This window comes from Cydia fagiglandana, chromosome Z, assembly GCF_963556715.1.
Source record: "Cydia fagiglandana chromosome Z, ilCydFagi1.1, whole genome shotgun sequence".
Taxonomy (NCBI): Eukaryota; Metazoa; Arthropoda; class Insecta; order Lepidoptera; family Tortricidae; genus Cydia; species Cydia fagiglandana.
In genome coordinates, this window is record NC_085959.1 from 17,664,843 (window position 1) to 17,679,227 (window position 14,385).

General features: G+C 34.8%; 1 protein-coding gene across 1 annotated transcript; it reads left to right on the plus strand.

Moving 5' to 3' along the window:
• The first annotated feature begins 4,585 nt into the window (after positions 1-4,585).
• On the plus strand, positions 4,586-14,107 carry LOC134678069 (uncharacterized). Its single transcript, XM_063536510.1, has 3 exons — positions 4,586-4,746; positions 6,917-7,228; positions 13,366-14,107. Exons 2-3 carry the CDS (start codon positions 6,929-6,931, stop codon positions 13,843-13,845), a joined length of 780 nt encoding a protein of 259 aa, XP_063392580.1. The 5' UTR covers positions 4,586-4,746; positions 6,917-6,928; the 3' UTR covers positions 13,846-14,107.
• Positions 14,108-14,385: the final 278 nt, after the last annotated feature.

The window sequence follows — 14,385 nt, forward strand, 5'->3', positions numbered from 1 at the left end:
ATTTCTTCTGCTCTACAAATAGGTTTTATCATGTTTTTATTATCATTGAAAAATGTCAAGTTTTTACTCTAGGTTGTAGGTGTTATCTAGGTGTATTCTAGGTGCATGCACGATGCATGTTTCTACAAGTGTCTTGGGCAAAGAGAATATAACCACTACGTTTTAGGTGGTCTTGGGAGGTCTTGGGTGCCATCCTTAGTGCCATCAATCATCATAGTGTCATGTAATGTAAAATAGTGTTTTAAACGTACCTATATAAATGCCAGGATAAAATTAATATCTGTAGTACGCGTCTGATTATGATTCATTAGGTATACATTGTTTATAGTCCATGATTAAACTGAGACTAGAATATGGCTATCCGTGTTTGTACTTGATATGAAGCTATACAGCCAAATAAGTTTCCGTTTAAGATATAATTTACAAAGTAACAAACTTACTAATATAAATAAAACATGATGATGATTGTTAAGCGAATTAATAATGATAAATAACAATGTTTCTAATGTGCGTTCGGTTCTTGTGGATTATTACACCAATTCATATGAATAAATAACATTGATATAAGTATAGGTAAGTATCAAATATCAAATATCAAATATCAACATTTATTCAGCAAATAGGCCACAAGGGCACTTTTACACGTCAACATTGAATTTACATAAAAGCAAAAATAATAACATCAACAATTTTATAAATTAAAACTAACAATTCAATCTAACGTATTACAATTACTAAGAGATGTATATGGTCTCTTAATGTCGAATTACATACAAAATACAGGTAAAAAAACACACACAAAAAATCTATAATATTTAGAGGTGTAAATGTCTCTAGGTGTCAGAACTATAAGATTATATAGTTTATCAAGTTATCCTTAGAGATGTATAGGGTCTCCAAGAGTCAATATCCTGTATAATTAATACATTCATTAAAAGAAAAGAAACATACGAGAACAGAATGAGGCGTCTCACTGTAATTAATTAATAAAAGTTACTAAGTATAATAGCTCGTGTTAGCTTAACAGACCAGTCTCCACAAACAGCACCCGTTCACGAGTATGACGCGTATCTCAGCCATCGCCTCCCTCAACCTTCATTCGGGAAAGTAAGTCTTATTCCTATATTATTATAAGACCATTGCATTAGTGGTTCAGCATTAAGGTAGCGTTTTCCGAGTCACCCGGAAAGAGATCCAGAAAACAAAGACAATATAATTTAGAAAGTAATAATCATAATCGCATAACTAGACTAGCAACTACAATGCAATAGTTATTGGCATATTTTATACTGGAATGAACGTTATTGTGGCTTCCATTCACTCATAGGTGGAGTCTATGAGAAACAATCGATTACGCGCTCGCTACCTGTTCTTCTGTTATTCTTGGGATCCCTCGACAGCCGAATAATTTACAGTTTCCCAACTATGTTTTGAGGCGGGCTCGCAGTTCCCAAAGGATGGGGCCTATTTTCTGTGCGTAAATATAGCCAAATGAATGTTAGGATTAGGACCTGCGTGAACAACGAACTTGTTCAAGAGCGTGGCAGGCCATGGCACAACAACAACTTGGGTAGGTACTTAAGTTGGGACACGGACCGTACTTATCAGCCTTATAAAGAACATTTCATATGTTGCAGTCTAGACTGACTAGAAACAGGCGATACATTAGGCGTTTTTAAAATCATCTTACAATTTTAATGAACAATTGTGATTAAGTTCTAACTGCATTTTTTTTTTAGAGTGCTGCGAAAAATTCAAAAATATCTCGTGATCATGACCACGCAGCTTACGAAAAACAATAGGTAAGTAACGCAGAAAAGTTTTATTAATCATAGTGTATGATGATAATTGATGATCAAATTTCATCAATTCCTTTCCCCAATTATAAATAAACCTTAAGTTAACAGTTTGCAAAATTTCTGTTAACCTGTGTCTGTTGGCTAGCTAACAAAGAATTCGGAGATCAAACTAGCCCCGAACTTTTATCGCTAATAGCAAAGGAATGTTCAGTTATACCGCCAACGAGTTTTCAACCCAGGTCTTTTTTTAAATTTTATACTTGTTGGAAGAAGAAAAGTCAACTTATCTTTGCTTGTGCAATTTGCTTCACTGAATCCAATCTGTACTAAGTGAGCATTATTAATGTGTTGATAATGTTTCTTTATTGTTTAGCTTGGATTGAATTTTAGATGAATTAAAATAGGTATTTGGTACAGTTAACAGGTTAAATAAGCAAAAACAAACATAAAAAATATATTATTTTAAATAAACTTGACTTGTCACGTGATCAACCTATGAGAAAGTAATTCCGACTTTTGAGAAAATCACGTCGAAGGATGTTTTTAGGGTTCCGTAGCCAAATGGCAAAAATCGGAACCCTTATGGATTCGTCATGTCTGTCCGTCTGTCTGTCTGTCTGTCTGTGTATGTCACAGCCACTTTTATCCGAAACTATAAGAACTATACTGTTGAAACTAGGTAAGTAGATGTATTCTGTGAAACGCATTAAAATTTTCAGACATAAATAGAAAAATAAAACAATAAATTTTGGGGGTTCCCCATACTTAGAACTGAAACGCATAAAAAATTTTTTCATCAAACCCATACGTGTGGGGTATATGGATAGGTCTTCAAAAATGATATTGAGGTTTCTATTAAAGCTGTAACTTCTAAACTAAGAGAATGATAAAACTAAAAAAATATATATGATGTAGGTACATTACCATGCAAACTTCCACCGAAAATTGGTTTGAACGAGATCTAGTAAGTAGTTTTTTTTAATACGTCATAAATCGTAAACCGCAATTTTATTATGTTACTTGCTGCTACGGAACCCTTCATGGGCGAGTCTGACTCGCACTTGGCCGCTTTTTTATCTGATTTGGTCGTATGCAAGTTTTAGTGTAGTAAATAAAGGTAGTGGACCCCGCAGTAATTCCTCAGCCAGAAAAAGCTTTACAGTATGATAAAGTATCAATAAATAAAAAGTATTGTATAAATTTCCAAAGAATAATAATAATAGTATTTAAGTAAATAGCTAAAGTCTTAAATCGTTAATATCTTTTTACGGAAAATTGCTCCGTTATACTTTCTTCTCCGGACATGGTCATGTAACGTATTGCAACAATATATGAAATATCAAAAAAAAAATCCCCGCAGAAATACCAATATTAACAAAATATAATTTTTTGGCGTGGCTTGGACCGGAAAATTGCTCAGTCTAATGTTTTCACTGGAATGCCATTTTATTGCCGATTTATATATACAAATTGAAAATCTAAAAAAATTACCATGTAACTATACTTTTTTTCAGAAATTGCCTTTTTACTCGCTGTGGAAAATTTCTCTATCCATTTTATTTATTGAATTAAGTTCACAGTTTTCTTTCCATTCAACTATAAAAACATCCAAAAAAATAACGAGCGTATTCAAAACTAAACATATCGGGAGCAGTGTATAGGGAGCGGGGTGTACAAGGGATGACAGTTCTTTTGGATATTTTGGATTTAACTAAGTATATACGTGACTACTTAGTATATATTTTAAAAGAAATCAGGCTGAGAAATTTTCCACTCTCAGTTTTTTATAGTTCTAAAATACATAAACTTGGGTATGCATTTTTTTGGATTTTCTTACCCACTACGCCAAATTATATTCTAACATCATATAAGAAGGAAAAAATGGCAGAGCAATTTTCCGATGAAAATGAGCGCCAAAAAAGGAATTATCGTAAAAAAATATTCTCATGTTTGACAAAAGTTTTAGATTTTTTTCTAGTATCACATACTGATACAAATAACTTATTTGGTAAAATAATTTTGGACGGAGGAATTACTCGGTTCAATATATAAACAGATTTGTATTTTTACGTATAAATACTAAATACCTAACTTAGGAGTGGTTTTTTTTTTGATATTTATAAGTATGTTAGTTTCGGCTCATACTATACAATAACCAAGCAAAATTTCATCGACTGAGAAATTAATGCATGGGTCTCCATACAACAACTTGCTTCGTTTACTACACTATTTGGCAACTTTTGGATGGCCGGCAAAGTTAGAATACGAGCGAAAATTAGGGTAAGTATGCCTACATTTTTTATATTGTAATACCATCACCACTTTCAGTGAGTCAGCCGTCTCTGTGTGTAGGTACCTGTACAACGATAACACGTCATATTATTATTTAATAGGTGCTTCATAGTACATTACTATTCAAGTGCGAAAAATACATATATTGTATACATAACATATAAAGTTTTACAATATATTATTATGGCTCTTTAAATTTTCGACATACGCACGTCTTACAGGACTAAATAGTATTTTGTAAAGGATATGTGACATTGTAAAACTATTTTTAAGTACCTATGTAGTTTTGTGTTAGGTACGTGTAAAGTGAAATGTCTACGTTGTTTCCATTCCTTTCAAAAGTTGTAGATGTCTTTACATTTTACTAAAATAAAACATACCCAACACGTAAAATGCAATACCGATAACGTCATTAATATTTGGCGTTCTATCAAATGTCACATCTAATTGACACAGTCATATATTTGCTCCACAAAATACGCGCTCGAGTTTTCTTTTCTTTTCCGGCTAGGAAATCATTGTAAGCAAAAGTCATCACACGTATATTTTAGCATGGCTCACAGTTAAACATAGTCACGCCCACACCTCGCACGCGCCGAAACCGTCGTCAGCGGCCCAGTCCCGTCCGCCATCTCGTCGTCTTAACACGTTCCAGGTCAGTTCTCCTATTCCTATTATTTTTCTTATCATTATGTATCTTCCTATTCGATTAGTGCATGATTTGTTTGGCGAAAGCGCTCATGACAGTTTACCAACAGACGTTTCAATGCATAGCGATTTTTTTATTATTCTATTCTTGTTATAGTGCTCTGTTATGTTTACTTAAACCTTAAGAACAATCACATTTCTTAAAGCACAGTCGTCAGTTTAATCAACATATGTGCTTCAGATTAGAGTTATTTTTAACTTCGCTGTTCAACATTCACTGAGTGCACATTACAATACCTCGTGTCGGACAGACAAAAACCGGGTTTTCGTTACTAAAAATATACCCGTATCAAATGTTTGCGAAATCTATTTTGAAAATGTTCCACTGTTCGCACCGCCGGTTACAGATCATTCATCACCGAGGATGATCGATCGAATTATTCCGAATACGAATCGTTATTAATTTAACTCTTATTATAATTTCATAAATACATTGTTGACGGTGCCTGTAGTTCCGACCGCACTTGTAGTAAATACTGGTTAGCATAAAAAAAATTCATTGACGCGGGTCCGTGCCAAGAGTTGGTTTTATCACGAGTTAATTGTGTAGAATTACGTCAAGTCAATAATCCTCGTAACAAACGTGCGCTACTGAACAGATGCTGTTGATGCTCGCATCCAATCTGTTGTTTGAAGATTAACTTATTGCACGCAAGACAGTCATGCGTATGTAACTAAATGGCTTGAAAACCATTTTGATCGTTTTGAATATTTTGATGATTCATGTCAGCAATGAAACATTGCATACTTCGCTTCGTATAGGTACGCATGTAAAGTGTTTCTGCTGGCTGGCTAAAAAACACTATCGATGCAATTTGTGAAACACCAAGAATGCCAAACAAGAAGGACAGCCTTTAAATTTAAGAAATTTGTTGTTGATTAATGACTAATGAGTTGATTTCAAAACGAGATTAAATCGTCATCAATCATAAGTTTGAATCGCTCTTCAGTAACTTTATATAGTGACACATGGGTAGTTTTATTTATTTAACTAAATAAATTTATAAGCATTGCATCAAATCATGAAAGACACTTACTTAATACATTTTTTTTTTATTCCTCATTCCATAAAACAGCATTAATATTTTTACAGAAAAGGAAGTAATACGAGCAGTTATTTACATATTTATTTAAGTACTTGTTATGTTTTATTAGTTGTCTCCACTATAATAACATTGCAAAGTGCATGCTTCATCGAAAATCAATACCTATTTTTGTTGTTACCTTTCTTTTTTTGGTCTTAATAAAAACGAATGATATTAAACACCCTTTTAATGAAAAATATTTTAAATGATCACCGGATACCAATATAGTGCATAATTGTTTTCCATCGTATTTTCTCTGAAACATTCGTATTTCTCATGCTATTTCAGTGAAACTCAGTCCTTTTTTTACTGAGACTGATTGAAATAGCATGACACGTTAGTACCTACGTTTCCGTGACAATACGATGGTAAACAATTATGCACTACATCTGTAACAATTTGTAGGGATTAAAAAACCATAGGTGTCATTAATACTCGTACCGTGAGTATTACAATAAAATAAGGATAAAGTTCCACAGGATTACTTTATTCCAATACAACTTGTTATAATTCTGCGCCGAAATAAGGTAAACGAAACAGGTCCTAATTAAAAAGATCTGTGTTCACGTTAGGAACATCAACAACATGTTTCATTTGTCGACAGCCAGGGCACTTGATTCGTTCCATGTTGACCACCTCACATATAAATTTATATTTGCGTTATGTCCCTCGATATTGCGTTCAGTTGCCCATTTGTTTGTTCAGAAAAACCGTAGGTAATGAAAGGCTGCAATTCTTGAACTACTCATACAGTACAGTTGGTACTACAGCTGATGGCTGAAAACCATCCAGATGAACACATATATTATTTAGTGTCATTTTTATAGCCCCTGCCTACTGATGTTTGATTAAGTTGATGCATTATTATGAATACTTAATACCTATTTTATTCCACTGGAAATTACTGATTCAAGTACTGCAGTCGAGCCAGATCCAACCAACGTAGAAGCATTGGCATCGAGATTCTTTGAATATTTTCGTGCAATCATAGAATACATCAGATATTAAATGAAGAAAATTTTGTTTATTAAGATCGAGATCACCATGAGCCGATTTGGTCGAGCCCGGCGCACTCGCGTCTACGACTGTAACTACGACAAGGGCGAGAGCTACTACCGGCCAGTGCTGGACCGGCTGGACGGCAAGATCGCGCCCAGTGCGGCCGACCACGCCGACCGCGACCGCATCCGCGCGGACGTCGAGTCCCGCATCAAGCACGCGATGGACGGCGTGGGCGTGGGCATGGACATGGCGAGGGACGAGCTATACGACGTGAGGGGCGCCCGCGCCACGCGTGGCAGGCCGCTGCCTTCGGCTTTCGAAGAAGATGACCTGGCTGACGATGTAAGCTATGCACATCTTTCTACATACATGGCATTATATTAATTAATCAAAGTTTAGATAAAATTTTAAGATTTACATTGTACATTTTTTTTTCAAAAGCTAAAGCAACATCTGTCAAACATTAGACAATGATAAGATCATATCATCTATAATAGAGATATAGAGGGAAGTCCCCCTGTAGCGGACACCTAAGCCTTGTTAAAGAAACAAAAACTTAGTAATAGGGCCCCGTTTTACCCTTTGGGTACGGAACCCTAAAAAAGTAGTTGAAAAAATATATCTTTATTTATAAATACTTTAATCAACAAATTTAAGAATCAAAATAAAGTAACACAAATGCCACTTCAATGCAACTACCTAACTACATAAACTAATTCAAAGACGAAAAGTAAACTTTAGTGAAATAAAAACTAATTCGCTGAAAGAGGCAGCTAGTACCGGACGGACTACACCGGACGGTTTAAAACCATTTGACATTGATCACGAATATAATATTAAGAACATTCTGGAATGTCAATCACAGTCTTCTTACACCAACCCATGGCATCTGGAGCACTGTATCGTCATTGTCATAGTCTACAGTCTACACATACTCCGGGCTAGTTAGTTACATCAACTATTGGCTGCTGTTTTTCTTCAACTTCGCTTTTCACTTGTTTATTTAATTTCTCCTTAGGTTTTTCTTTACTTTTTATATTGTTAGCATGTTTTTCTTTATATATCAAAATTTTACTTCTTTGACACCTTCGTCATTGAACATTTTTTTCTTATCTTCCATTTTTCCTTGCCTATTCTTCTATCCGAAACATCGTAGGTACTAGATGAAAAATTATTTCACTGTGTAGCGTTACGGGACTACTATTGGACTTGAGGGATAGGAAATCATTACAATTATTTATTGTGTACCTCAACTATTGCAATTATGTAAAAAAAATATCATAGACTACGAAATTTAAGTGATTACTTGATTAGTAGGTAAGTTTATTAAAGATAAACACATCCAGATGAACACAACTAATAGGCACAAACACTCACCTGAAACTTATGCGACGCAGCGCTTTTGCTACAAAAACAATAAAAAAACGGTCCCACTGTCTTTGCGCCCGTCACTAGCAATGCGTAATGCGTATCCTGTTTCCTAATATTCGTACTTCCGCGCCACTTTTACTTATCCTTGAATTGCACGGGTTGTTAGTTGCCGAGGTAGTATGTATGTCCGGCATTATATACCGTCCGTGTTTACTAACCTGACCTAACCATGCTATAAACGATGACTATGTAAATACAATCTGATGGACTTTAAATCTCATTAAGCTACTCGTATATATAATATTTAAAACCCTAAGCAATACTAGTGCAAATAAATACCCAGTGTTCCCGACCAGGCTTTTAATTCGTAACATTATTATAATTTAATCTAAAAAATTCTGTTGACTGCCGTTTTCACGCTGTCGAGCACGTTTCATAATCCTGATAAACCGTAGGTACCTCCTCTTCATTTATTTTTTAAAAAAGTTTCCTGGATTTACGCATGATTTGAGCCTTCTTTCCATTTTCCTTAACACTTAATGTAAATATGTAAGTAAATAGGTGTATAAATTTAAATACAAATTTATACAAACGTAAAAAATAGAAGTAATTATTATTACGAATCGACGTGATATACCTACATATTACGATGGTCGCGATTCTCCCATTACGAATATTAGCAATTAGATATAGACAGCTTATTTGTAAAAAAATCGCCGTGTTTTTAAGCCAAACAATGGAAATGATAGGCAATGTATGTTTGGTAGGTAATTACGGTAATCAAGAGAGAAAAATAAATTACTTTTATTGAGTAGGTAGTATTAGTTGAGGAAGTACACGGTAACTAAAAAGTATGAAGTTGTTTACAAATATTAGGAGATGTGTATGAACATCACTCACACAGAGACATGTGACACTACTTACGTTCATTCAGTTCTCCTGAAATCCCCTGAATTTGAATGTTGTGGCATTATTTATAAACGGCCAACATGAATAAAAAAGAAACAAAGGGAATCAACGACATAATTAAATACCGAAATAGTTTTCAAAATACTCTATTACAAATAAGTTCGTTATTTACATTTGACGTAAAATGCAGCTTTCTACAGAATTCAATGAATGAATGAATTTGGTACATTTATTAGCCAACATTTCCTCTTTCAGTTAATATTTAAGTATTGTATTCGACTTACCTACAACTTTTATAAATATACTTATGCTTGTATCATATTTGGGACGGTAAATATGCAAAGTGTATGAAGTAAAGGGCATTTAAAACATTGTCATTGTCATAAGACAACTCAAACTAATAGACTCTCAGTTTGTTAGGGTCGTCTAAATAAGAGTATTGACTGATGAAAGAAAAGTACAGTCAACAAACTTATTTTAAATACTGGATACATTGGTCATGTCCGGGACTTAATTCACCGGTAGATTGTCAGCTAAAAATGCTGAATACATAGCCTCAATTAATTTGCTATTTATTAAATACCTATGCAATAATTTGTCAATCCATGCTAAAATTAGGATATCCACTAATCGGTATGTACTTTGGCTCCGACCACGTGGGTTTATTTTTAGGACGACACCTGTGAGTAGGTCAACTCATTCCTGGCCAATTGTGCAGTTCGTTTGCTTGCAGTCATCGAGATTTGGAATTTGAATTTAAAGCATGAGTAGGTATTCTACCATCTATTACCTAATTATATAAATTTAACTATACGTTTACACGAGTTTATTTATATATTTCGGGCACTTCGGAAACGGCTCTAATGGTTTCGATGAAATTTGCTATGGGGGTTTTCAGGGAAAAAAATAGTTCTAGCTAGGTCTTAACTCTGGAAAAACGCGCATTTTTGTGTTTTTATATGTTTTCCAAGCAAAGCTTGGTGTTCCAGATATTATAAATTTAATATCTATGTTTTACTTTACAACAAGCAGCGGAATTCAGAATTCACAATTAGTTAAAGATTTGATAAGTCCTTGTCCCAGTTGTTATAATATGACCCAGATACAACTTGCAGTAATTGTCATCTTGAATAATCTTAAGTAATTAATTTGATAAGTAAACATTCAGGCACATTCTAAATAAATAATTAATTACACAGGAATATGGCGATCAATGATCATTTGACGACCGGTCTGGCCTAGTGGGTAGTGACCCTGCCTGCGAAGCCGATGGTCCTGGGTTCGAATCCCAGTAAGGGCATTTATTTGTATGATGATACAGATATTTGTTCCTGAGTCATGGGTGTTTTCTATGTATTTAAGTATTTGTATATTATATATATCGTTGTCCGAGTACCCACAACACAAGCCTTCTTGAGCTTACTGTGGGACTTAGTCAATCTGTGTAAGAATGTCCTATAATATTTATTTATTTATTTATTTATTTATTTATGCTTAGGCAAAAAATATAAAACAGTAATATTATAATAATAAATTACATCTTAGGTATAAAACGTTATTATTTACTGTGTGTTTGTTTATTTTCTAGGATCAGTTCATCTTTGGCACGAATTCAATTTTCCATGTGTTATGCTAAAATACCGTCGTAGTGTTACGTCGAAGCTGCGTCAGTTGTTTCTAATTAAAGGCTGTGAATCCCTACGAAGCTAGAAGTTTTACATGCGACTGGTTGAATAACCAAATAAGTACGACTGGAAGTTTTGGCAATCTTGCCAAGGATTACATGCTGAATTACGAAGACTTTAATATAGATTCATCATGTAAATAACTCATGTTTTCAATGACGTCGCAAATAATTAAATAACTAACAATCCTCTTTTCATCGCGTACTATTTGGGTTTAGTCTGTATCTTTAGGTATTAGGTATAAACAAACCATAATTACTAATGTTATTGGGCAAGAAAATTCTTCAGTCAGTTAATTTAACTCGATGTAGGTACTAAATATTACAAAAAAATGACTACGATATTACTTACTCAACGTAACAACGAAGCTGCTGTAATCGTATCGTGATATTTTGTTTATTGGTATATATATATCGGGATGTGATCGGGATGATCTGATTAAAGGATGACTCATGTTAGACCAGGCCGTTTCCGGGCCGGAGCTTCCGGTGTTTTGTTTTCTATGGAAAGCATCACGTGATCGCCTGTCACGTTATAGAAAAGTAAGCGCCGGAAGCACCGGCCCGGTCACGGCCCGGTCTAACGTGAGTCATCCTTAAGCAATAGTAATTTCGTTTTGTAATATATATTATGCTATTACTTCGCCCAAGTAAAGAACCTAAAACGAGATCAAATATTTAGCCATTAGAGTAAATGAAAACATTACACGATTAAATGAAATAGGTTAAAGTCAGAACGATGAAGGAACTGATCCAGGCAGTTTTCTTTTTGGTTAATTTACTGATAAATGGTTCAAACAGAATGTGGCTAATTCCGTCATAGGGGCTATTCTGTTCACGAGCGTATATATTTCTATGCTGCTCCCATTCGTTACCGAATAAAAACCCTCGACTTTAATGCTGCGCAGATAAACTTATATAAGGATAAGTAGAGTGAGATAATATTATTAACAATGGCGCTCTCTCTGACAATGGTGCTTTTAGGAAATGGAATAAATGGCCAATTCCGATCAATTAAGGCCCATGATCAGACACAGGTTTACCTTTAAAGGGATACATACCTACTATTCGTGGAAATCTAAAAAAGGTCCAATAGTATGGACTCGGATTGAGGTTAATCTCTCTAAATCCCTTTACGCGCTCTATATACGTGGGGAGCACGCAGCTAACAGCTTTTAAATACAGTATTTATAAAATATGCGTTCCGTATAGACAGTTAAAATTTAGTCAGTGTCTGGACTGTCTGGCCGCTACAACAACAAATAGTAAATAAATAAAATTAAGAGTACATACAAGATTCTTATGTTATTGATAATGTCTGGGGGACCGAGCTTTGCTCGGAAAACATATAAAAACTCAAAAATGCGCGTTATTATAAGATAAGACGTAAAACTCAAAATTGCTCGTATATTATTGAATAGGAATTGACCCAACAGTTCAACGACTAGGAGCAGTTTAAATATATGAAATAAATATCGGGGCCAAGTGAACTAACATTTATATAATAAACTTAAATTACAAATATAACATTACAAATATAAAAGTAATTGATTAACTTTTGGCAAGTTGTCTCCCACAATACCGTGTCCCTAACAAGGATTCTATATTCTATTGTGAAGTAAATTTGAGTCCGAACCCGCCGCCAAACTTGAGAAACTTGGCCATTCTTAATGTGTTACTATTGTGTCACAATGTAAGTTTCGATCAATGAGCCGTTTTAAGTACCTACGTTAGTTTCCACGTAATGCTTTACAAATATAGATACATTTCAGTCCAGCTAACTTTCCTTATGTTTTCTTCGAATCGGGTGTCTATATTCGAGTGGAGTGTAGGAGTGTATCAGTTATAAACCTTGATGCTGAAAATCTATTTCTGGAACTGCTGTAAACAAAATTGGCGTGATTATGTTACGAAACTATTTTATTGTATACAGTTTTACGTTAAGCAACTATAAATAAGATTATTAACACCAGCTGTTTTACTTGTGTTGTTATAAATACTTACTTAACATGACAAACGTGATAAAAAGATAATATTCAAAAGTAAGAGAGTTGGTGTGTAAAATAAGTTTGCCTTGGAATTTGTTGTTATTTGGAATTCTATAAATTTATCATTCATCAACAATTTATCGTGTTCCATCCATCTGGTAGGACATGAAAAAATTATTAATTATTCCTCGTGATTTCTCAATTAAGCAGATACCTATTGAGGGTTATAAAAATTCAAGAGTGGTTCTTCACGAAATTATTTCAATCGAGGACAATTTTCTATTCGAATAGTTCCGAGTGTGCCTTGGTTTAGCTATTTATTTCTTAGTGCACACTAGTTTTCACAAACTGTAGCGGTGAAAAGTAATAGTTTCATAGGAATTTCAACTATATAAAAATCTAAATTTATTATAATCGGTCGATTCTAGCTTTGGTCGTGTTTGAACAGGATTACCCTAACACTACTCGCATCGCATCGGTATCATAGAGATCTAGTACTTAACATAATTTTATTTATTTAATTTCAGATCACAGAATCACTTAAGCGAATCCGCGCCGGAAAGAAACAGTCTCGCTTCGCTGAGGACATCGACTTCGAAAACTCAGTATCAAATCTGGAAAACCGCATGAGGATCTCTGATAAAATTTTGGAGACAGTTGGCATCGGCCAGTCCGAAGTTAGCGGAGCGAGGCGTGCATTGCAAGAGAATGAGGAACGCACAGAAAAACGCATCGCTCGCAGACTGAACGAGGAGAACTCGCTGACAAAGTGGACCGCTTTGAAGGACGACGAGAGTGCCGCAGCGCAGCGCGCGAAAGCGAGCCGCGCACGCCTCTCTGACTTGGAAGACGAGATGTCGGAGATGACAGAGCGCAGCGCTGCGCGTGAGAAGCGCGCAGCGCGCCTGCGCGCCCTCGTGGCCGAGTCCGACGTCGACGATTCCGCCGTAGCCTCCACCAAGATATCCATCAGGGAGCAGAGGGAAAAGAAACAAGTCACTTTCTAAACGCTCCTAACATATCGACTATCTGTATTAACTTACTGACTTTCTAAAACTTAAACTTTAGATTGATGTCGAGTGTAACACTATATTGTAATTATTGTTTGAGGTAGAGGGGTTTGCTAGCAAGTACACTCCTGCATTTTCTTTTTGTACAATGGTGAGTTGATGTTAATTTTATACTCGTTGGAAAGAAGAATAAGGCGCTACGTATTTCCCTGTTTATTTATTGTTTTTTAAGTAAATAAATACTTATTCATTGTTGTGAGTGGCGTCCATTTTATTTATCACTGTATTTGTGTTCTATGTACTTTACTACTGTAAACTCAAGTAATAATAGTCCTATTTACAAGTATGGTCCAGTTTTTGACGTTGATTATTAACAAGCCTTTTTAATTTGTACTCGTTTCATTTATTTTGGAGCATACGAGTAGATATAAATACCTACTTATGCTTTGTCTATAATAATATTATATACTAGTAGTTCCCGTAGTTCTAAGTTATGGACTATAATGGGACTAAAGTTACCTGATTTTATGGTACCTA

Coding starts and splice junctions, on each gene's coding strand:
- LOC134678069 (XM_063536510.1), top strand. CDS start 6,929: ATGAGCCGATTTGGTCGAGCCCGGCGCACTCGCGTCTACGACTGTAAC. Junction 7,229..13,365: donor AAGATGACCTGGCTGACGAT/GTAAGCTATGCA, acceptor ATTTAATTTCAG/ATCACAGAATCACTTAAGCG.